At 37.8% G+C, this 22,989-nt stretch overlaps 1 protein-coding gene across 2 annotated transcripts in view; it reads right to left on the reverse strand.

Annotated features, from left to right (window-relative positions):
* Nucleotides 1-22,989, reverse strand: part of LOC103663326 (histone-arginine methyltransferase CARM1-like) — a 252,783-nt gene that overhangs the window by 157,956 nt on the left and 71,838 nt on the right. For both annotated transcript variants that reach the window (XM_040620292.1, XM_040620293.1), the window contains exon 2: nt 7,232-7,357. In XM_040620292.1, coding sequence (XP_040476226.1) covers nt 7,232-7,357 — 126 coding nt within the window. The remainder of the gene's footprint in view (nt 1-7,231; nt 7,358-22,989) is intronic.

A 22,989-nucleotide genomic window follows, 5' to 3' on the forward strand; every position in this document is an offset into this window, starting at 1 on the left:
AAAGAAATAAAAGGTATTCAAATTGGCAGAGAAGTCACAATCTCTCTTTTTGCAGATGACATGATACTTTATGTGGAAAACCCAAAAGACTCCACCCCCAAATTACTAGAACTCATACAGCAACAAAATCAATGCACAGAAATCAGTTGTATTTTTTTTTTTAAGATTTTATTTACTTATATGACAGAGAGAGAGACAGCCAGTGAGAGAGGGAACACAAGCAGGGGGAGTGGGAGAGGAAGAAGCAGGCTCCCCGCGGAGGAGCCCAATGCGGGGCTTAATCCCAGGACTCCGGGATCATGCCCTGAGCCGAAGGCAGACGCTTAACGACTGAGCCACCCAGGCACCCCATCAGTTGCATTTCTATACATTAACAATGAGACTGAAGAAAGAGAAATTAGGGAATCGATTCCATTTACAATTGCACCAAAATCCATAAGATATCTTGGAATAAACCTAACCAAAGAGGTAAAGGATCTATACTCTAGAAACTACAGAACACAGATGAAAGACATTGAAAATGACACAAAAAGATGGGAAAACATTCCACGCTCATGGATCGGAAGTAGAAACACAGTTAAAATGTCTATGCTACCCAGAGTAATCTATACTTTCAATGCCATCCCAATCAAAACACCAATGACATTTTTCAAAGTGCTGCAACAAACAATCCTAAAATTTGTGTGGAACCAGAAAAGACCCTGAATTGTCAAGGAAATGTTGAAAAAGAAAAACAAAGCTGGGGGCATCATGTTGCCTGATTTCAAGCTATACTCCAAAGCTGTGATCATCAAGACAGCATGGTACTGGCACAAAAACAGACACCATAGATCAATGGAACAAAATAGAGACTCCAGAAATGGACCCTCAACTCTATGGTCAATTAATCTTAGACAAAGCAGAAAAAAAAACATCCAATGGAAAAAAAGACAGTTTCTTCAATAAATGGTGCTAAGAAAATTGGACAGCAATATACAGAAGAATGAAACTCAACCATTCTCTTACACCATACACAAAGATAAACTCTAAATGGATGAAAGACCTCAATGTGAGATAGGAATCCATCAAAATCCTAGAGGAGAACATAGACAGTAACCTCTTTAACATTGGCTACAGCAACCTCTTTCCTGACACTTCTCCAAAGGCAAGGAAAACAAAAGCAAAAATGAACTTTTGGGACTTCATCAAGATAAAGAGCTTCTGCACAGCAAAGGAAACAGTCAACAACACAAAGAGGCAATCCATGGAATAGGAGAAGATATTTGCAAATGACACTACAGATAAAGGGCTGGTATCCAAAATCTATAAAGAACTTCTCAATCTCAACACCTAAAAAAACAAATAAATCAAAAAATGGGCAGAAGACATGAACAGACACTTCTCCAAAGAAGACATACGAATGGCTAACAGACACATGAAAAAATGTTCAACATCATTAGCCATCAGGGAAATTCAAATCGAAACCACACTGAGATACCACCTTACACCAGTTAGAACAGCAAAAATTAACAAGGCAAGAAACAACAAATGTTGGAGAGAATGTCGAGAAAGGGAAACCCTCTTAACACTGTCAGTAGGAATGCCAGTTGGTACAGCCACTTTGGAAAACAGTGTGGAGGTCCCTCAAAAAGTTAAAAATAGAGCTACCCTATGACCCAGCAATTGCACTACTGGGTATCTACCCCAATGATCATTTCAATAGATGCAGAGAAAGCTTTTGACAAAGTACAACATACATTCATGATAAAACCATCAACAAAGTAGGTTTAGAGGGCACCTACCTCAACAGAACAAAGGTCATATATGAAAAACCCACAGGTAACATTGTTCTTAGTGGGGAAAATTGAGAGCTTATCCCCAAAGGTCAGGAACAAGACAAGGATGTCCACTCTCACCACTTTTTTTCAACTTAGTACTAGAAGTCCTAGCTACAGCGATCAGACAAGAAAAACAAATTAAAGGCATCCAAATTGGGAAGTAAAACCTTCACTATTTGCAGATGCCATGATACTATACACAGAAAATCCTAAAGACTCCCTCAAAACCTATTAGAACCAATACATGAATTCAGTATGGCCGCAGGATATGAAATCAATATAATACAGAAATCCATGCATTTCTGTACACTAATAATAATGGAGCAAAAAGAGGAATTAAGAAAACAATCCCATTTACAATTGCACCAAAAATAATAAAATACCTAGGAATAAATTTAACCACGGAGCTGAAAGATCTGTACTCTGAAAACTTTAAAACACAAATTAAAGAAATTGAAGATGACACCATCAAATGGAAAGATACTCCACGCTCATGGGTTGGAATAAAAAAATATTTGTTAAAACGTCCATACTGGGGGCGCCTGGGTGGCTCTAGTCATTGGGCATCTGCTTCGGCTCAGTGCGTGATCCCAAAGTCCTGGGATTGAGCTCTGCATCGGGCTCCCTGCTCTGCTTGGGAGCCTGCTTCTTCCTCTGCCACTTCCCCTGCCTGTGTTCCCTCTCTCGCTGGCTGTCTCTCTGTCAAATAAATAAAATCTTTAAAAACAAAACAAAACAAAGTCCATACTACCCAAAGCAATCTATAGATTGAATGCAATCCGTATCAAAATACCAGCAGCATTTTTCACAGACCTAGAACAAATAATCCTAAAATTTGTATGGAACCACAAAAGACCCTGAATAGCCAAAGCAACCTTAAAAATGAAAAGCAAAGCTGGAGGCATCACAATTCCAGACTTCAAGTTATATTACAAAGCTGTAGTGATCAAAACAGTATGGTGCTGGCATAAAAACAGACACACAGATAGACACAAGAACAGAATAGAAAACACAGAAATGAATTCACAATTATATGGTCAATTAATCTTAACCAAAGCAAGGAAGAATATCCAATGGGTAAAGGACAGTCTCTTCAACAAGTGGTATTGGGAAAACTGGAGAGCAACATGCAAAAGGATGGACCTGGACCACTTCCTTACACCATATACAAAAATAAATTCAAAGTGGATTAGAGACCTAAAACCATAAAACTGCTAGAAGAGAGAATAGGCAGTAATTTCTCTGACATCAGCTGTAGCAACATTTTTCTAAATATGTCCTCTTTGGCAAGGGAAACAAAAGCAAAAACAAACTAATGGGACATCAAAATAAAAAGCTTCTGCACAGCAGAAGAAACAACATAGCTAAACGACAACCTGCTGAATGGGAGACGATATTTGCAAATGACATGTCCGATAACAGTTTAATACCCAAATATATAAAGAACTTCTACAACTCAACACAGAACTAAAATAATCCAATTAAAAGGTGGGCAAAGGGCGCCTGAGTGGCTCAGTCAATTAAGTTTCTGACTCTTTGTTTCATTTCAGGTCATGATCTCATGGGTCATGAGATCGAGCCCCACGTTGGGCAATGCACTCTGCAGAGAGTCTGCTTGAAGATTTTCTCCCTCTGTTCCTCCCCACCCCAATTTGCATGCTCGCCCCTCCCTCTCAAAAATAAATAATCTTTAAAAAATTAAATAAATTAAAATAAATTTAAAAAAATAAAAAATAAATAAAAGGTGGGCAAGACACAAACAGACATTTCTCCAAAGAAGACATTCAGATGGCCAACAGACCCATGAAGAGATGCTCAACATCACTCATCACCAGGGAAATGCAAATCAAAACCACAGAGAGGTATCACCCCACATCTGTCAGAAGGGCTAAAATAAAAAACACAAGAAACAACATGTGTTGGCAAGGATGTGGAGAAAATGGAACCCTCATATACTACTGATGGGAATCTAAACTGGCGCAGCCACTGTGGAAAACAGTAGGGACATTCCTCAAAAAATTACAAATAGAATTACCAGATGATCCACTAATTTTGCTGCTGGATATTTACCCAAAGAATATGAAAACACTAATTTCAAAAGATATGTGCACCCCTACGTTTACTGCAGCATTACTTACAATAGCCAAATTATGGAAGCAACCCAAGTGTCCACTGAGAGATGAATGGATAGAAAAATGTGAAAATGTGAGATATATAAGTCTATCTATCTAATGGAATATTACTCAGCCATAAAAAAGAATGAAATCTTGCCACTTGCAAGAACATGGATCGATCTAGACGGTATAATGCTAAGTGAAATAAGTCGGTCAAGACAAATACCATATGATTTCACTCATTTATGAAATTTAAGAAACAGAACACATGACCAAAGGAAAAAAGACACCAACCAAAAAACAGACTCTTAACTATAGAGAACAAACTGAGTATTACCAGAGGGGAAGTGGGTGGGGGAATGAGTGAAACAGGTGAAGGGGATTTAGAGCACACTTATCATGGTGAGCACTGAATAATGTATAGAATTGTTGAATCACTACATTGTATTAATATATACTAAATATTAATCATACTGGAAATTTCAAAATATCTATCTATCTATCTATCTATCTATCTATCTATCTATCTATCTATCATATACCAGCAGCAAACAGTTGTGAGTTTTCAAAATTTTATTTATAATACATTCAAAAACATAAAATATTTAGGGATAAATTTGTCAAAGCTGTGTATGACCTCAATGCTGAAAACTACAAATTGTTCCCCTTCTGGGAAAAAATTAAAGACCTAAATAAATGGAGAAAAATAACATATTTCTGCACTGAAGTAATGACATGCTGGTAATCATTTAGCAATGAACCCCTTCCCCACGAAACAACAGGGGCCTTTACTAATTTCTTCCACCCTAGCCAAAATGAAGCTATAAATTTCTGAAAATTTAATAATCATCTCTTGTGATTTAGTATGAGCTGTCTTCAGCTTGCCAGTGACCGAAAGACTTAATATTGTTAAAATGATAATTCTCACCAAATTGATCAATCTCAATCTTAACTGGGGCAGGCATTTGTACAGATTGATAATTTAATTATAAAATGTATATGGGGATATAAAGGAGCAAGAATATACACAACAATCTTGACAAAAACGAAAGAGGACTTAAAGCATCAGACTTCAAGTGTTACTTTAAAGGTAATCCAGACAATGTGATACTAAGGATAATGAGTGGAGCAGAATAGAGAGTTCTAGAATAGACGAAGTCTGTACACAGTCATTTGACTTGCAAACGCCTTACCAACACACAGTGCTAGAATAAATGGATATCGATATGGTCTAAAAGTAATCCTTGGCCCCATACCTCACACCATATAAAAAGTAATTAAGAGAGATTAGAAAATAATAAATGCAAAAAATAATAAAATACAGAAGCTAAAGCTAAACTTCTAGAAGCAAATACAGGAGAAATCATTCACTATCTGAGGGTAGGAAAGTTTCTTTAGGATACAGAATGCAATAAGGAAAAAAATAAAAAACTTGATTTCACCAAATTTGAAAACTTATTCTCAATGAAAGACATCATTATGCAAATGAGTAAGTAAACTCCAAGCCAGGAGATGACGTGCATGAATTATGTGTCTGACACGTGCCTGGTGTCCCAGATACCTAAAGAACAACAACTCCATAGATAATCAATTAGTAAGAAGTAAATGATTTGAATTCATAAGCCCATGAAAAAAGTGCTTAATATCATCAAGCATCAGGAAAATGTAAATTAAAACCACAGTGAGATTCAACCACACATCTACCAAAATGGAGAAAGTTTTATTTAATTAATTAATTCATTCATTTTTTTACAAAATGGAAAAAAAATTTAAGAGACTGAAAGACCAAATGCTGGCAAAGATGTGGAACAACTCTCATCCATTATTGGTGGGAGTATACAATGGTACAACTGCTTTAGAAGAAATTCTGGCTGTTTATTATAGAACTAAGCATGCACTTATTCCATGACCTAGCAATTTAACCCCCAGGTATTGATCCAAAAGAAATGAAAAAAATATATGTATGCAAAATGACTGGTGTGAGAATATTTATAGCAACTTTACTCATGATAGGCAAGACCTGGAGACAGTCTGAATATCCACCAAAATGAGAATGGACAAGCAAACTGTGACTAGTACCTAGTAATAAAAGTGAACAAACTACTAATACTTGCAGCAACATGGATGTCTCAAAATATGCTCAGTGACCTTATTAAAGAGCATATACACTGAATGATCACATTTACAGGACATTCTAGAAAAGGCAAATCTAATCTATGGTTAGAAGAAAGTCAGAGCAGTGACTACCCTGGAAGGACAGGAGTAAGGAGTGATGGGGAAAGGGCATGAGGTAACTTTTAGGAATGATGGTGTTCTTGAGATTTGTTCATTTCAATGTATGTAAATTTAACCTTAATAGAAAAAAATTAGAAACAAATTTTGAATTCTAGTTAATGATATGCAGCTGGAAGTACATGGTGGCAAAATGTGTTGGTTATTATAATTTACTCCAAAATGCAGCATACACATAAGATGGACTGATGGATGAATAGAGAAGATAGAGAGATGGACAGACACGTGTTAAATTCCTCACTCTGGCTGACGCCTGTGTGAGTGGAATTTCAAAACAAGAAACTAGGTTAATTTCTTTATCCCAAGTAGTTATCAATAATGAAACAGCTTAAGATATTTTAGCTAACCAGAGGAGAAAATTTACCATTGCTAATACTTTACATTGTCTGTATTAACACTGTAAGTACAAAGAATCAATTTATATTCAAGGTAAAGAAATGACCATCAACCATCTAAAGCAGACCCAAGGCATTGTTACTCTTAACTTATCAGATTTGATCTCTTCCAGAGTGTCTTTTCTTCCTTCCTTAAAACACTTCCGGTTATACTTAGTTTACCTCCCTGCTTGCTTGACATTTGTTGTCTAGAGTCTAAAGATGATCAACCGATGATTCAAAGGTAAAAAAACAAGATGGAATCATTCTGAATGACACTCAAATTGAAAAATCACATTTCTGCAAACAATCTCATTGTCAAGGAGAAGCAACAACAGTGATGAAGACGAAGACCATCCCTGGTTGTCTCTCCTGCAGCTCTGGATGAAGGAGGACCAAAGGGGGCGGTCAAGAATAAAAACATTCTCATAGTCTAGGAAAAGGTTGGTTATTCCCTAGCCACGGGATCAAGGAAGCACCAACACCAGTTTCAAATCATTCTATCAATCCATGACAGCTCACATCAGGAAACACGCTGCCAAAAGCCAACCAATCAGTAACAGCAAGGTCAACCAATGATGGAACTTGTCCCCAGGAAAGGCTAGGAAGGTGTCAGGACAGGCACAAAACTTACCCGCAGGAGACTCAAACTTCAACAAAGCGCTGCTGTATCCCAGAGTAATCAAGATGGATTCCTTCCCCACACGGCAACATTCAGTGTCTCTGTTGAGTAAGCATTTAAAGACACAGACGCCATCAGCTATAAAGGGTGAAAAAAAAAAAAAAAAGATTAGGAAAATCCATTTTTCAGCATTGTAAAAAGGTTCAGCAACACCATCCTTACATTTCTCTACTTTTTTCAAGGCTCCCCATTTCTTTCTTCTTAATATAATGCCTCCTGAAATGTAAGGGAATATGAGGATCTGAGATAAAAGAGGAATTTAACTATGGCCCTACAGCAATTCTTTGCAGGTGGGTTAGCACAGAGCTCAAAACTAACTCTTACTGGCTCTTGCCTTTATGTCCAGGCCTCCACTCCCTATAAACCTTGTATTCCCCATAACATTTAGTATTGCTTGATGGCATCCCAGGAGGGTCCAGGTAATGTCCCTCTGGGTGATTCTTGAGCACCTACTATGTGACAGAGATCTCACACAATCTTCAGTGTAAGTATTGTCGATACCAGTGTTTTTAGGTGAAGACAGGACGGAGACTTTAGGTCCAAATACGCACAGCCAGTAAGTGGTAGAACCAGAATTAAAACCCAAGATTAAATTTGACTCCAAAGCCTATTGTTGCTCTTACCACATGAGTCCAAGGCAAGTGTAATAAAGAGAGAGCTTGGTTTCTGCAAGCAGGACCTGTGGTAAGTGGCTAGGCTTTCATCGGGTTCATACCTAGGTAATTGGGAAGTAACTCTCTATTCCCCCTTTTACAAGTTAAACAGGCCTTGAGCACCGGGGCAGCTGTAGTGTGGTGGCAAAAGGAATAAACTTGGGGTTTGGTTTTCATCTCTGATATTTACTAACCTAGGGACTTCAATCTCCTAATCACACTCAGCCACATTATTTCAGTATGCAACATGAAAATATTAACACTTATTTCCCAAGCTTTTTGTGAAGAATGAATAATAAAGGTAAAATAACTTCTAAAATCCTGTTAAAAATGATAAGGGACTATGGTCATTTCCCTCATTATAAAGTAGGTCTTCGTTCCCATCCTTAAAGTCTTCCATTCTCCCTTATGAAATCAAATACAGGAAGTGTTTTAACTTTAAAACATGGTTATATATAAAATTCCACTGTTACACAAGTACGTGGCACATTCATACACACACACACACACACAGAGTTAAGATGAACAAATATTTTCAAATATTTTCATCCATTACTTCAAATGAATGAATACTTCCTGATGGAAGCTTTCACAAATATTTTTCACAAAACATCTTGGCTGGTTAAATAGTGCAGATGTTTTGAAAACATTTTCCTGGCATGAAGCATGATTACAGGTTTAAGTATTACAGCCCAGTCAGTGTCTCAAAGGCATCAGTGTCTCCTTGCAGAGAGGCAGCCGCCAATAGTTGCAGAAGAAGGGAGCTTGGGGCTCTGTTACACAATATGTTTTCTTTGAATCACAAGAAATGGGGTCGCCCCCCCAAGAAATCAGGACTTTCCACATTTACCAATTGTTTAGTTATGGTTTTGAAGCAGGATGAGGGATGGATGCTAGACTTCTACAGTACCTTGCAGACTGTGAACTCTATGCAGGCAGGAGCGATTTTACTTTCTTTTTTAAAAATCATTATCTTTTTTTCTCTAAATCAAAATCCAGCACAGTACCCGGTACTTAACAAATATGTTTTTGAATTGGTGAAAGCATTTCTCCGTATATTGATTGCATGCCATCCCAGAATAGATAAAAAGCTCCAAAATTTATCTGGTTCAGTTCTCCTAAACCAGATATGGTCAGAATTTTTTGTTTTGCTGTTATTTGTTTGTTTGTTCAGGTGCGATTTGATTAGGGTATAAAGTGAGTTGCTGTTTTTTCCTACTTTCAGATATTGCAAAATGCCTGCCCATATATCTTCTTTTCTTCATCCTCTCCTACCCTCTATTTAAATATGGGTGGAGCAGGTCTTTTTAAGCATGCCATAAAATCCAGTAAGTACTGGCAACTACTTAATTTTTTTTAACTCTATCTTTGGCAAAAAAAAAAAAAAAATTTAAATACTTTAAACAAAATTGAAAAGCAATGATAAGCTGGGGAAATATTTTTAGCACGCCCAACAAAGACTGAATATCCCCAAGATACAATTAACTCTCAAAAATAAGAAGAAACAAGCTTCCTTATTGAAAAGTTAGTAGAGGGATCAGTAGGTAATTGAAAACTAGAAAAAATACCAATAGCAAAAAGAATATGAATGATGAATTGCAGTAATATTCAAAGAAATGTGTAATAAAAGGATGAGGTCTAAATTTTTATCTCTTAGTGTACACATTTTAAAAATATATATTAACAATATCAAATACTGGAAAGGGTATGAGACAACGGTGAATAGTAACTATGGGGAATATAAATTTCTATATTTCTGGGAGGTGTTCTGTCCATAGGATTCAAATGTAAAGTCTACGTATTCTTTGCCAGACATTCTGTTCATAATTGTTTCCTCCAGGACGTACTTTATCCAGTGTAGATGACTGTATCGTCAAGGATGTTCATCTTAGACTTGTTTACTATTGCGAGAAAATGCGAAGAAGCTGAGTCTACCACTTTGTACATAGTTCGTTAAATGGAACACAATGCCTCCATGTTCAGGTTGCAAAACAGCCTGTATAATGTTATTGTAGCAATTTAATGTGTTTATCTTCATAGAAAGCTGTTGAAAAAGAGACACACCAAGATGTCATCAGTTGTTTCTTTTGCATGGGGAGTCCTGGGATCATTTTTACTTTTCCCTTTGTAAGGTTCTGCCTTGTTTGAATATCCTGTGAGACTATTTATTTTTCAGAGTCAGGAAATACAAACAATGCAATAAAAGACATGCTACCATCACTAGTGTATTTTACCATAATCTCATTCTTGGTGGGTATAACCATTCTTTTAATTCTCTCATGTATTAGGTATTAGCTGGTGGTTTTTCATTCAAATATATTGATTTAGGAGTAAATGTATCCAATACAAGTATTATCTCTATTCTCATTTTTAAGATCATTCATAGAAGTGAAGGTTTTCTTATGTTTTCTGTTTGCTAATCTTATAACGTGTAGTGATTTCCTTTCCTATCCTTAGACCATGTTAGTACATAAAACAAACATCCTAGTTGACTTCTATTAACTAATGGGAGCAGTATTAAAGAGCAGCTATCTTAAGGTAAAGTATTTAATCAACTGAGAAATGTGTCTTTTTTATATTTAAAGAATCTGTATCAGAAAAATTACGGCATACAATCAAGAACTGTTGGGAACACATACAAATCCAAGACCGTGAAATACAATCACACTGATTAGAAGTAGGGGTCATCCGAATCGCCAAGGAACTGTTGAAAAGGAAAAACAAAGCTGGGGGCATCACAATGCCGGATTTCAAGCTGTACTACAACGCTGTGATCACAAAGACAGCATGGTACTGGCACAAAAACAGACACATAGACCAATGGAACAGAATAGAGAACCCAGAAATGGACCCTCGGCTCTTTGGGCAACTAATCTTTGATAAAGCAGGAAAAAAACATCCAGTGGAAAAAAGAGAGTCTCTTCAATAAATGATGCTGGGAAAATTGGACAGCTACATGCAAAAGAATGAAACTTGACCACTCTCTCACACCATACACAAAGATAAACTCCAAATGGACGAAAGACCTCGATATGAGACAGGAATCCATCAAAATCCTAGAGGAGAGCATAGGCAGCAACCTCTACGACATCGGCCAAAGCAACCTTTTTCATGACACATCTCCAAAGGCAAGAAAAACAAAAGATAAAATGAACTTGTGGGACTTCCTCAAGATAAAAAGCTTCTGCACAGCCAAGGAAACAGTCAAAAAAACTAAGAGGCAGCCCACGGAATGGGGGAATATATTTGCAAATGATGCTACAGATAAAAGACTGGTATCCAAGATCTACAAAGAACTTCTCAAACTCAATACACGAGAAACAAATAAATCAAAAAATGGGCAGAAGATATGAACAGACACTTTTCCAATGAAGACATACAAATGGCTAACAGACACATGAAAAAATGTTCAAAATCATTAGCCATCAAGGAAATTCAAATCAAAACCACACTAAGATACCACCTTACACCAGTTAGAATGGCAAAAATAGACAAGGCAAGAAACAACAATTGTTGGAGAGGATGTGGAGAAAGGGGATCCCTCCTACATTGTTGGTGGGAATGCAAGTTGGTACAGCCACTCTGGAAAACAGTGTGGAGGTCCCTTAAAAAGTTAAAAATTGAGCTACCCTATGATCCAGCCATTGCACTACTGGGTATTTACCCCAAAGATACAGACGTAGTGAAGAGAAGGGCCATATGCACCCCAATGTTCATAGCAGCATTGTCCACAATAGCTAAATCGTGGAAGGAACCGAGATGCCCTTCAACAGATGACTGGATTAAGAAGTTGTGGTCCATATATACAATGGAATATTACTCAGCTATCAGAAAGAACGAGTTCTCAACATTTGCTGCAACATGGACGGCACTGGAGGAGATAATGCTAAGTGAAATAAGTCAAGCAGAGAAAGACAATTATCATATGATTTCTCTCATCTATGGAACATAAGAACTAGGAAGATCGGTAGGGGAAGAAAGGGATAAAGAAAGGGGGGGTAATCAGAAGGGGCAATGAAGCATGAGAGACTATGGACTCTGAGAAACAAACTGAGGGCTTCAGAGGGGAGGGGGGTGGGGGAATGGGATAGACCGGTGATGGGTAGTAAGGAGGGCACGTATTGCATGGTGCACTGGGTGTTATATGCAACTAATGAATCATCAAACTTTACATCGGAAACCGGGGATGTACTGTATGGTGACTAACATAATATAATAAAAAAAAAACAAAATAAAAAAGAAGTAGGGGTGATGTGGAGATCATATCCAATGTATATTGTACTAAGTTTCAGGGGATCTGCCTCCTTATCAAGTTATTATTACCATTAATAAGAAGTACATTTGCAGAACATTCTGACTCTTTAAAACATCCCCTTTCATCTTTTCAGTGGCACAGAAGGCTGGGCGCTTCTGTGTACTTACTGTCATTCTGCTTTAGAACTTCGCTTTCATTGAGGACATCTTTGCTTACTTCGTCAAAGGGCAAGGTCTGATCTGCTGGTAGCAGCAAAGTCACAGGTAGTGTTAAGTCCATGTGCACAAAATTAAGGCAGCTTTAGAAAAGCCCAGGGACTTGCTGCTCCCTCCCTGAGAAAAAGCCACTTGCTCTCCCAGAAGCTTCTCAAAGAAAATCATGATGGTGGTGGTCCAGATGCCCGTTCTATCTTCCACCTCGTCTCATCTGACAAGACTCCCAGAGACACACAAAGAAATCCATGTTCTACCCATTTTACAGGTAAACATGGAAAACGCCACAGGGTAAGATCAAGAGAATTGCTCTTGGCTCTATTAAGCAATATTTCTCTACTGCTCCACATAGGCACGCCCCTGTTTCAGCCCTTGCAAATGCAAAAGTCCAACCCCCGTATGAAAGCTACAATGCTAGTTGACTAGAACATTAGCTATTAGGCATGGTCTAGAACAGAGTTCTAAAATAGATTTTTAGGGGCGCCTGGGTGGCACAGCGGTTAAGCGCCTGCCTTCGGCTCAGGGCGTGATCCCGGCGTTCCAGGATCGAGCCCCACATCAGGCTCCTCTGCAATGAGCCTGCTTCTTCCTCTCCCACTCCCCCTGCTTGTGTTCCCTCTCTCGCTGGCTGTCTCTATCTCTGTCAAATAAATAAATAAAATCTTTAAAAAAAAATAGATTTTTATATATAAAGTCCTAGAAAGAAGAGCACTCATGACATTTATGTCAATTAATAACATGGCATTGAGGGGCACCTGGGTGGCTCGGCCATTAAGCGTCTGCGTTTTGGCTCAGGGCATGATCCTGGGGTCCTGGGATCGAGCCCCATGTGGGGCTTCCCGATCAGTGGGGAGTCTCTTTCTCCCTCTCCCTCTGACCCTCCCCCCACTAGGGCCCCCCCAGGTCAAACCAACAAAATCTTTAAAAAATAATAATAATAGTATGGCATTGATGCCAAGTCTTTGCTAAGTGGCCCTTTTAGTATTTTCCTGTCTAGAAATATGAAGTCAGCCTACCTAAGGAATACGTTTTCTAGAAATAGAGAGCTAAACAATGATTGTGTAAGCAGCACCTCTAGAGATGGAATAAAGTATATAGATAACTGCACAGTTATTACTTCTAACTGCAATCACAGAAAAGGAGTGTAAGGGAAAAAGAACAGGATTATGGAACTCTGAAAAATCTAATATTAAAATTAGGCATCCATGCTGATAGTATTAACCACACAGTTTCCTATGAGATATGACAAAACAGTAATAAATGATACATCACAGCTTCTCTCTCTCCTCTGGAGAATTTTGTGTTTGAAAGATTTGATCCTAGGTTTTCGCTTGCAGAGTAAAAACTGAAGATGGACTGATTGCTTCAGGCTGAACGGGGTCAAGTGTTAACAGCAGAAAAGAAATGAAAAGAATGGGAAGGTACATGGGATATGCAAGACAGGGCTCTGGAGGAGGTTTCAGAGTTGAGAATCAGGGTAGCACCCATAGGCTGATAGAGAGACAAAAACATGAAGTGTGGCTTTTAAGACATCGGGACATCAGTCTCAGGAGACCATCACTATCATCACCAATTGTGATTGCTGAAATGGTTGTCTGGTTGTTGGTTTGGGTTTTGGGGGGTTTTGTGTGAGATTTTTGGCAAATGCTATTCCCCTTCCTCTACGTGTTGTTTTCTAGTTATACTCAATCTGCCCCATGGCATTAGACATCCAGCACACGGTACAGTGTCTCCCTTCAGCCACCATTCAGCAGTGATGCAGTGCTCCCCACCAGTTCCCTGAAGATGCCTCTCCAGGTATGGTTGTCCAAAGTCATTCTCTAGTAGAATTTTAAGGGCTCAGGGAAACAAGTTCTTCACTAGATTCCTTAAGAGGGCTCACGGGAACAATATTCCCTAAACTCTTGCGTGTCAATGTCTTTTGTCTTTTATATTTTTGAAGGTCAGCTTTTCTGGATATAGAATGCCCAGGTCACATTTTCCTTCTCTTTGGATCTCTGGTATGTTCATGCATTTTCTTCTAAGGAATAGCATTACCATCGAAAAGACTAATGATAATCTACTTTTCTGTCACTTGTCGGTAATATACTAATGTTGCCCAGATACCCAGAGGATTTTCTCTCTTTCTTTAAAGGTCCGTAATTTTTGCCAGAATGTCTTATATTAGCCATTTTAGGTCAATATTTTCAAGTATAAAGTTATTCTTTCAATAGATATTTTCAAGTTTTTTATGTTAGCAAATTTTCCTCAATTATAATTTTCATATTTGTTTTATTTCTTTGCTCTGTTATCTTCTTCTTAGACTCTTGTGTATGTGTTGGATCATCTTTGCTGATCATTGATATTTATAACTTTCTTTTGATTCCTTTTTACCTCTTTTTACATTCCTTTTACATTTAAATATTTTTCCATCTTTTCTCCTTTGTTGTATTTCTTTTTGCTTCTAGTTTAATCTTCATTGCTAAAATTGCTTTATATTTAATTATTTAATTTCTAAGTATGATCTTGAATTCTATCATTTCATTTATGAGTTTGTTAATTCTTCTTTATGTTACTCTTGCAGGTCTTGTGTAATTTTTTTTTTTAAATTTAACCTTACAGACACATTTTGGAGCATTTACCTTTCTAGCATGCTTTCATCATTGATGGGGATGTTATTTTGCCCCTTCCTGCCTTTTTCCTCTATATGGCATTTGACTTCAATACTTTTCTGTTGTTCATTTTTATGTGATATCATCTTCCTAAACTTTTACAAAGATGGTAATTGCACGGACACTTTTATAAGACACTACCAAACTGTTTTCCAGAGTGACTGCCATTTCACATCCCTATCAGCAATGGACAAATGATCCAGTTTCTCCACATCCTTGACAACATTTGGTGTTGTCACCATTTTTTGCATACACATTTTTATAGTTGTGTAGTGTTATCTCGGTGTGGGTTCAATTTGAACTTCCCTGATGACTACTGATGATGAGTATTTTCGTGTGCTTGTTTACCATCTGTATATCCTCTTCCGTTCATGAGTTTTACCCATTTTCCAATTATTTTCTTAACTGCGGGACTTCAAGAGTTCCTCTTATATTCTACATACTGGTCCTTTGTTATACATATGTCGTTTGCAGGTGTTTTCTCCCATCCTGTAGTCTGACTTTTCATTCTCTTAACAGGATCTTGTATGGAGCAAAAGTTTTGAATTTTGATGAGACCCAATTTATCAAATTTTCCTTTTATGGATCATTTTTCTGTATCAAGTCTAAGAACACTTTGACTGACTCCCTTGACCTTGCTCATTCTATGGTTTCATTACATCTTTTCTTTTTTTTAAAGAGACTGAGAGAGAGAGGGAGAGAGAGAACATGTGTGAGTGGAGTGGGGAGGGGCAGAGAAAGAGGGAGAAAAAGACTCTAAGCAGGCTCCATGCCTAGCACTGAGCCCAAAACAGGACTCGATCTCAGGATCCTGAATTCATGACGTGAGCCAAAATCAAGAGTCGGACGCTTAACCAACTGAGCTACTCAAGTGCCCCTAGTTTCATTACATTTTAACTGCATAACTGTGACAGTCTCTCCATTGTAATCTCTCTTACAACTGAAAATGAGTTCCCATCACTCCAAGCTTCCAGATGACAATTAATGAGGCACATGTGCAATCATTGCAAAGCTCTGCTCAAACCTTCACAGATTCCCCCCACCTCCACCCCTCCACCCACTCACACTGGATGTTAAAGGACAGACTCTCTCCTGCCAGGAACTGTAAACCCCCCAAGCCCCTTTCCTGCTTCTCCCCAAACAACCCCCTAACCCCTAAACATATACCATAGAACCAAACTAACTACTGGCTGATCTCCAAAAAGTTTCATTAATGATGGTGGCAGTAGGGATGTGAGGTTCAAGAGTGGGACTTCTGAAATGATACAGTTCCCCTTCTGCTACTGAAAATATTACCTAATTTATAATGTCCATTTCAAATGCCACCACCCCATGGTACCTTCCCTGAATGACTCCAACTGGCTTATGTATCTCCCTTACTTCATTCCCCCAAGAGCACTTTGTACCTCTCTTACAGCCCTTAGATTCTTCTCTAATTTGTACCCCCATCTTATTCATTTTGCAAGATGTCACACCATTCATGAGCAGAAATTGTGACCTCTTCATCTGTGACTCCCCTGGAGGACCTGGTTCACAGCAGGGACCACAACTGCTAACATGACTGGAACCAGCACTGGCATCACTCAAGTTCAGATTCAAGTTCACGCAGTTCAAGCTCATGGCCTATTTGCCATGTCCACTGTTAAAAACAAAGTAAAAAGACAAACTTAGCTCATCTTTCAAATCTTTCTAGCCTCTGAATCAGTTTTTTTTTCACCATTCCCTCTTTTCTTCTGTGTCCTTCTCTCCACACACGACCACAGCAGACAGAACAAATAAACACTGAAGCTAGCTCCGTAATGAAATATTAAACACCTCTGTGACCAGTATTTTCAAATCAGGAGGAAGGAACTTTTCATTCTGTCTTTAATGAAATAAGATGCCACTTCCCTAACAGCTTCCCTAGGAGCCTACTGCTCGCTCAAATTTATTTACAATGCCTGTCTGAGTAATCCTTCAGTTCCCCCTGCCATATCTCAAGGTGAGAAAGTGACTGGGGGCCAGAGAGCCCTAGAAATTCTAGGAAAACAGCAGCAGATCTTGTTCTTTTTTTAATCACAACTCTTTCCGACCGTATACAGGTCTCCTCCTTCCCGCACACTACTCAGCACATAGAACTGATACACATGTACTGAATTAAAGAAGCAAATTGATACAGTCACACAAGTAGCCTCCTAAGCCACATAACGAAAACCAAGCAGCCAACCAAACTAAGAAGATGAAACCTCAGAGCATTACTGATATCAAAGTGTCAAATGAACACCTGATATTTTTAGTTGATTTTTTTTTTTAGGCTCTGGCAAATGGTTGGGATCTTTTGGTTTATGAAATGTTTTTCCAGTTATGAGATGCGGATCAAAAGAAAAAGTTGACTTCCCCTTTTCTCCATGAAAATGTGAAATCCTCCCACTCTTCCTAAAGAAGCTGCTTCTCTTAGATTTAAATTTAATTTCACTGTGAATGTCTCTTTAGGGTAGCTAAATATCATAGAGTCTACATTCTGTCTGGGCGGCATTTTCTCAGATCACTAGCTTTCTCCTTGTGGTTTCTAAAGACTATAAACTGTCTTCTTGTAGTCATTCAATTGGGGATAATTGCTTCAAAGTGGATTTACCAGCTATAACAACAAAAAAGTGGGAGCTTCCAATGAAAGGGTATAAAATAACAACTTTGCTGTCGAGAGCTATTCTCGGGATTCATTTTTGTTTTCACCGTACAGCAGATGTTGTGGAACCAGATGTCTGCAAGCCTTGGTTAGGGGATTCGCTCGCACACGCAGCTAACATTTATGAGCATCTGCTAGAAGCCAGTCACTGTTGACTGGCACTACGGGAAGATGCAAAGAAAGATAAATAAACTGTAGGCCCAGCCTTGAGATAGCTCACAGTGCAAGGAGAAGAGGTCTGTTCAAGTTCTGCAGTACTCCAGAGAAACAAGCAACTAACTTTGCCTTGGAGATTCTTCCTAGGAGATAGTATCCTGGACCTGAGCCTTAGAAGAAAAAGTAAGAGCTTGCCAAGGAGAATGGGATAGAGGAGGGAAAGGGGGAAGGGACCTTGGAAAAGGCTGGTGAATGAACATGCCATGAATAAACAGGGCAGATCTGGAAATGAGATGTGGTTCTGCACGGTTTGCGGGTGGGCCAGTGTCTGCACTGGAGCGTTGGGACAGGGCTCTTTTAATGTTTTCATCTGCCACAGTTAATGTCGCCGTTTTGATTGACATCAGTTGCTCATAGTAACGTACGGGAGAACGGGGCAGCTAGCCATCCTTTGTTGGGCACTTTCATAGCCTTTACCTCATCTCTTCCTCACTGCTGGTCATGAGATAGGCTGCCTATTCTCTAAACAGCAATCCTGAAGCTCAGAGTTCCTAGGCTATTCGCTTAAGCTGCCCTTGGTCTGGATTGCTACTGTTTACTCTCACTGTTCTGCATTATGCAGCTCCCTATGACAAGTAAAAAGAAAGAGGAAAAGGACAGATAAACGCATTTCAAAATTTCTCAATACATGATGAGCTCTGAGATCCTATTTTCAAAGCAATAAGGTATGAATATTCCCGGCTTTTACTACTTAATCTTAGCTACTCTTAAAGGCCTACTTCAAACTCCAGCAGTAATAAATGAATTGACCGTGTATGCATGCATTTATTTCTAGGCTCTCAATTCTGTTCCATTGCCTGAGGTGTCTGTTTTTATGCCAGTACTGTACTGTTTTGATTACTGCACTTTTATAACATGGCTTGAAAGTAGGAAGCATGATGCCTCTTTGTTCTTTTTGTCAGGACTGGTTCGGCTATTCGGGGTCTCTTATGATTCCATATAAGTTTTAGAACTGTTTTTTCTGGGGCATTTGCGTAGCTCAGTTGGTTAAGCATTTGACTCTTGATTTTGGCACAGGTCATGATCCTGGGGTTATAAAATCAAGCCCCAGGTCAGCTCCGTGCTGGGAGTGGAGCCTGCTTAGGATTCTTTCTCTCTCTCTCCCCTCTTCCCCCACACGTGGGCACGTGCACGCAAGTGCTCCCCCTCTCTCTAAAAAAAAAAAAAAAAAAAGAATTTTTTTTTCTACTTCTGTAAATGCCATTGGAATCTTGATAGGGATTACACTCAATCTATAGATGGCTTTGGGCAACATGGACATTTGAACAATATTAATTCTTCCAATCCATGAACACTGAATACCTTTCTATTTATTTTTGTCTTATTCAATTTCTTTCATCAGCGTTTTGTAGTTTTCATGGTAGAGATCTTTCCCCTTCTTGGTTAAATTTATTCCTAAGTATTTTACTGTTTTTGATGTTATTGCAAACAGAATCATTTTCTTTATTTCTTTTTCAGATAATTTGTTGTTAATATAATAAGTGTCTTTAAAATGATGAAAGAGGTACACGAGTGAACTGGAATAGAACCAAATAGAAATTTTAGAAATTAAATAGAAAAACTAAAACAATAGATGAGTTTAAAAACAGATTAGATACAGCTGAAGAAAGAATTGAACAAAAAACACATGTTGGACAAAAACACATTCCTAGATTTCCTCAGAGAAAGACAAAGAGAGAGAAAACATGAGATCAGTTAAGACACTGAGGCCAAAACAAGGAGATCTAATTTACACTTAATAGGAATTCTATGAGAAGGGAAAAGAACTACTAGGGGAAGAATAATACTTGGGAACATAATGGATGACCGTGTGCTGAAACTTATGGAAAATATACATCACCATATACAAGAAGCAAGAGTTACCCTCAGGATAAAGGGAAATAAATTCTATATTTAGATACACTGTGGTAAATACTGTCAGTATACCAAAAGAAGAAAAAATCATGAAAAAAGCCAGAGAGTAAAAAACAAATCGACTACATAGGAATGAAAATTATACTGACAATTGCCAAAAGGAAAGAGGTTTCTTTTGTGTTCCAATCACAATTCTCAGAATCAGAAATCAAAACGTATTTTTTTAAGATGACACTCTGGCTCAAAATGAAGTTTAGGTTTTAAGCCAAGCTCTTTTTTATGAAATTACTGACTTGAAGGACACTTCAGGTCACTCCACCCAACTCGCTCAATAAGTGAGGACCTGAAGCCCAGGTTGTGAGCTCTCTAAGACCTTACAGTCAGTTCATAGCAGATCTGGTACTAGAACTTTATCTTCCATTAACGTCCCTGCAAGTGGAAATCTGCAAAGTTGGGATTATCTTTACTTAGTCCATTATATTTGCCTTATCGCACTTAGTCCAAAAACCTTAAATGATTTGCCAATCTATATACAGGCACAGTCACACCCACACACCCTCTTACACATACTACTAGCACTACCATAGACTAGAAAACATACCAAGAACTAGTCACGGCTTCTGAAACTCTTGGCAAATCAGAAGCAGCTCTCACGGAGTTTGGATGGATCGCTGCAGATACACTCCATGGTGACTGGTCTTTGCATCCCAGGGTATGAGACTGCACCAGACTCCCCTGCACGCACTCAAACAGCACGTTCATTGCTCAGCACTACCCAAGTTCTGCTGGCTTTTCTCCCTGGAGAAATCTAAGAACACACCAGCACCTTCCTTATTATCTTTAGGTGGTAAGTAAATTATTTAAAGGTCCAGATTCTGGATGTGTGGATGATTCACACATTGAAACAGACATACACTTGGAAAAATGAAGCCCGAAGTATCTCTTTACCAAGTAAACAAATAATATCTTTCTGTTAGTTAAACCCAGAATTGTAGAACTATAAGAACTCAAGTTCCTCTATATTGTTGCTCAGAGTGTGCTCCATGGATGGACCAGCATCTCTGGAAGCTTGTTAGAAACACAGACTCTCAGGCCTACGCCCAGATTCTGGACCAGAGTTACGTATCTTACCAAGATCCCAGGATGACTCATGACCAAGAAAGTCTGAGAGGGGCTGGTCTAACCAGTCAAATCCCAAAGTGAGGATTCCCCATCCTATGTTTATGTCGCACCACGTATTTTTTTTCTTATTCCTTTCTGTTCATTCATTCCTTTATAGCACACGTGCCTATATTCTCAGCACCTTCGCTCATTGAAAACTAAAATTCCTAGATGTGAGTAGTAGACCTTAAAATACTGTTAAAATGATTAGGCATCTGACTGCATCTTTTTCCCATTCAAAAGGAATTTCTAACGCCCCTAAAATAAGCTTAATTCAATGACTGTTTCATTTACTCTTGAGAAAGATATAATTTAATGTTTTTGCTCCTTTGTATACATAAAGGAAAAACAAAGAACTGATCTAATCAGTTATTCAGTGAATTCAGCTCTGTTCCACCGGTTTTCATAAAAATCAATGATTTAGGAAGGATTTCCAGTTTTCCTTAATGCTATTATTTTCTTCTAAGTGCAAAAGCAGTTAGTGTTTTATTTTCCTAAGTGGTATAATAAGCCATCTAGGATTTTAAAATGTAGAATATTTTCTATATTCTTTTACAATTAGGGAACAACTAGGAAATGTTTTTCTAGTGCCATTTAATGCAGGTGATCTTGCCTTAGAATTTTCCAAGAAATGTTAGGTTTGACGAAAGGATGACAAGATGAGGACCAGGATTCTCATGGGCAGTCAAGTGATAATTTTGTGCCTCCCCTTCACTTTATAAAGAAATCAAGAATTCCTTTAAGAGACTCGATCTTATGCAGCACTGCATTTTCACTTCAGTCACAGAAAGATTCTTTAATGTTTAGATCAGCATTTTTTTATAGAACACAATGCAAGTCTTCAAATAATTTGAATTACTTTGTAACTTAAGAAAATACAAGTAAGCGGGGACAAAATGGTTTATTCAATAATTGTGTTGAGGCAATTGGATAAACATTGAAGGGATAAAAATAGTTATATATTTACCTCTTATTCTCCCTCTACAAATTATTAGATTAAATATTTATTTACAAAAAAATGAAAGCATAAAAGCAACCAAAGAAAATATAAATTGCTATATAACCTTGGGCTGCAGAATATTTGGAGACATTTTTCAAGCATTATACCAATGACAGGAGCCATGAAAAATAATAAAACCAAATATATGTGACAATCTATTTTTGAAAGCATGCAAATTTAGGACAAATTACAAACTGGAAATATGCTACAATATTTAACGAAAGAATAATATCTTTAAAGATCCACAAAGAGATAACTAACATTTTGTCTATCAAATTTGTGAAGATACTTTTCTATGTCTTTAGTGAATGTGGGTTTACATAGAGAGAATACTCTTATATGATGACAGTGTGAATGACAGAATATTTTGGAAGGGCAATTTGGTAATATATATCAAAAGTTTTAAAAAGAATCATGCCCTCTCGCCCAGTAATTTCAGTTTGATGAGTTTACCCTTGGAATATAATAAAGATTGTGTGGAAAGATTTAATTATAATTCTCTCCATTGTAGTGCCGCTTGTATTTCTGAAAAACTGGAAAAATTTAAATGTCAAGTAATGGGAGAGTAATTAAGTAGATCACGGTAATCCACATGGGAACACCATGAAATTGCCCAAACTAATGGTAATGTGGATGGCTGTTCCTTATGTATTTTAAATGAAATCTTTAAATAAAATGTTTTGCATAACTCTGATTTTCTAAGGAAAAAAATTATACACCCAGAAGTGTCTGTAAGCATAGGCACTGAAGCTTTAACAGTGTTTTTTTTGTTTTTTTTTTTAATTTGGTAGGTAGAACTATGGTTTATCTTCTTGGTTGTCTCCATTTTAAAATTTTTCAGTAATAAATATGTATAGCTTTTTAATAAGAAAATACAAGTTATTTTTACAAAAAAAAGAGAGAGAGAAACATAGTATATATCTCATATGCCTTGAAGTGGTAATAATCACTTAGTATTACATTGAATTGAAAGGCACAGAAAATCGTGTGCGTGTATATTTCAGTGTGCTGAAATTGCACTCTAGGGAATTATTGGAATGCAT

Source organism: Ursus maritimus, unplaced genomic scaffold (genome assembly GCF_017311325.1).
Source record: "Ursus maritimus isolate PB19 unplaced genomic scaffold, ASM1731132v1 scaffold_34, whole genome shotgun sequence".
Lineage (NCBI taxonomy): Eukaryota > Metazoa > Chordata > Mammalia > Carnivora > Ursidae > Ursus > Ursus maritimus.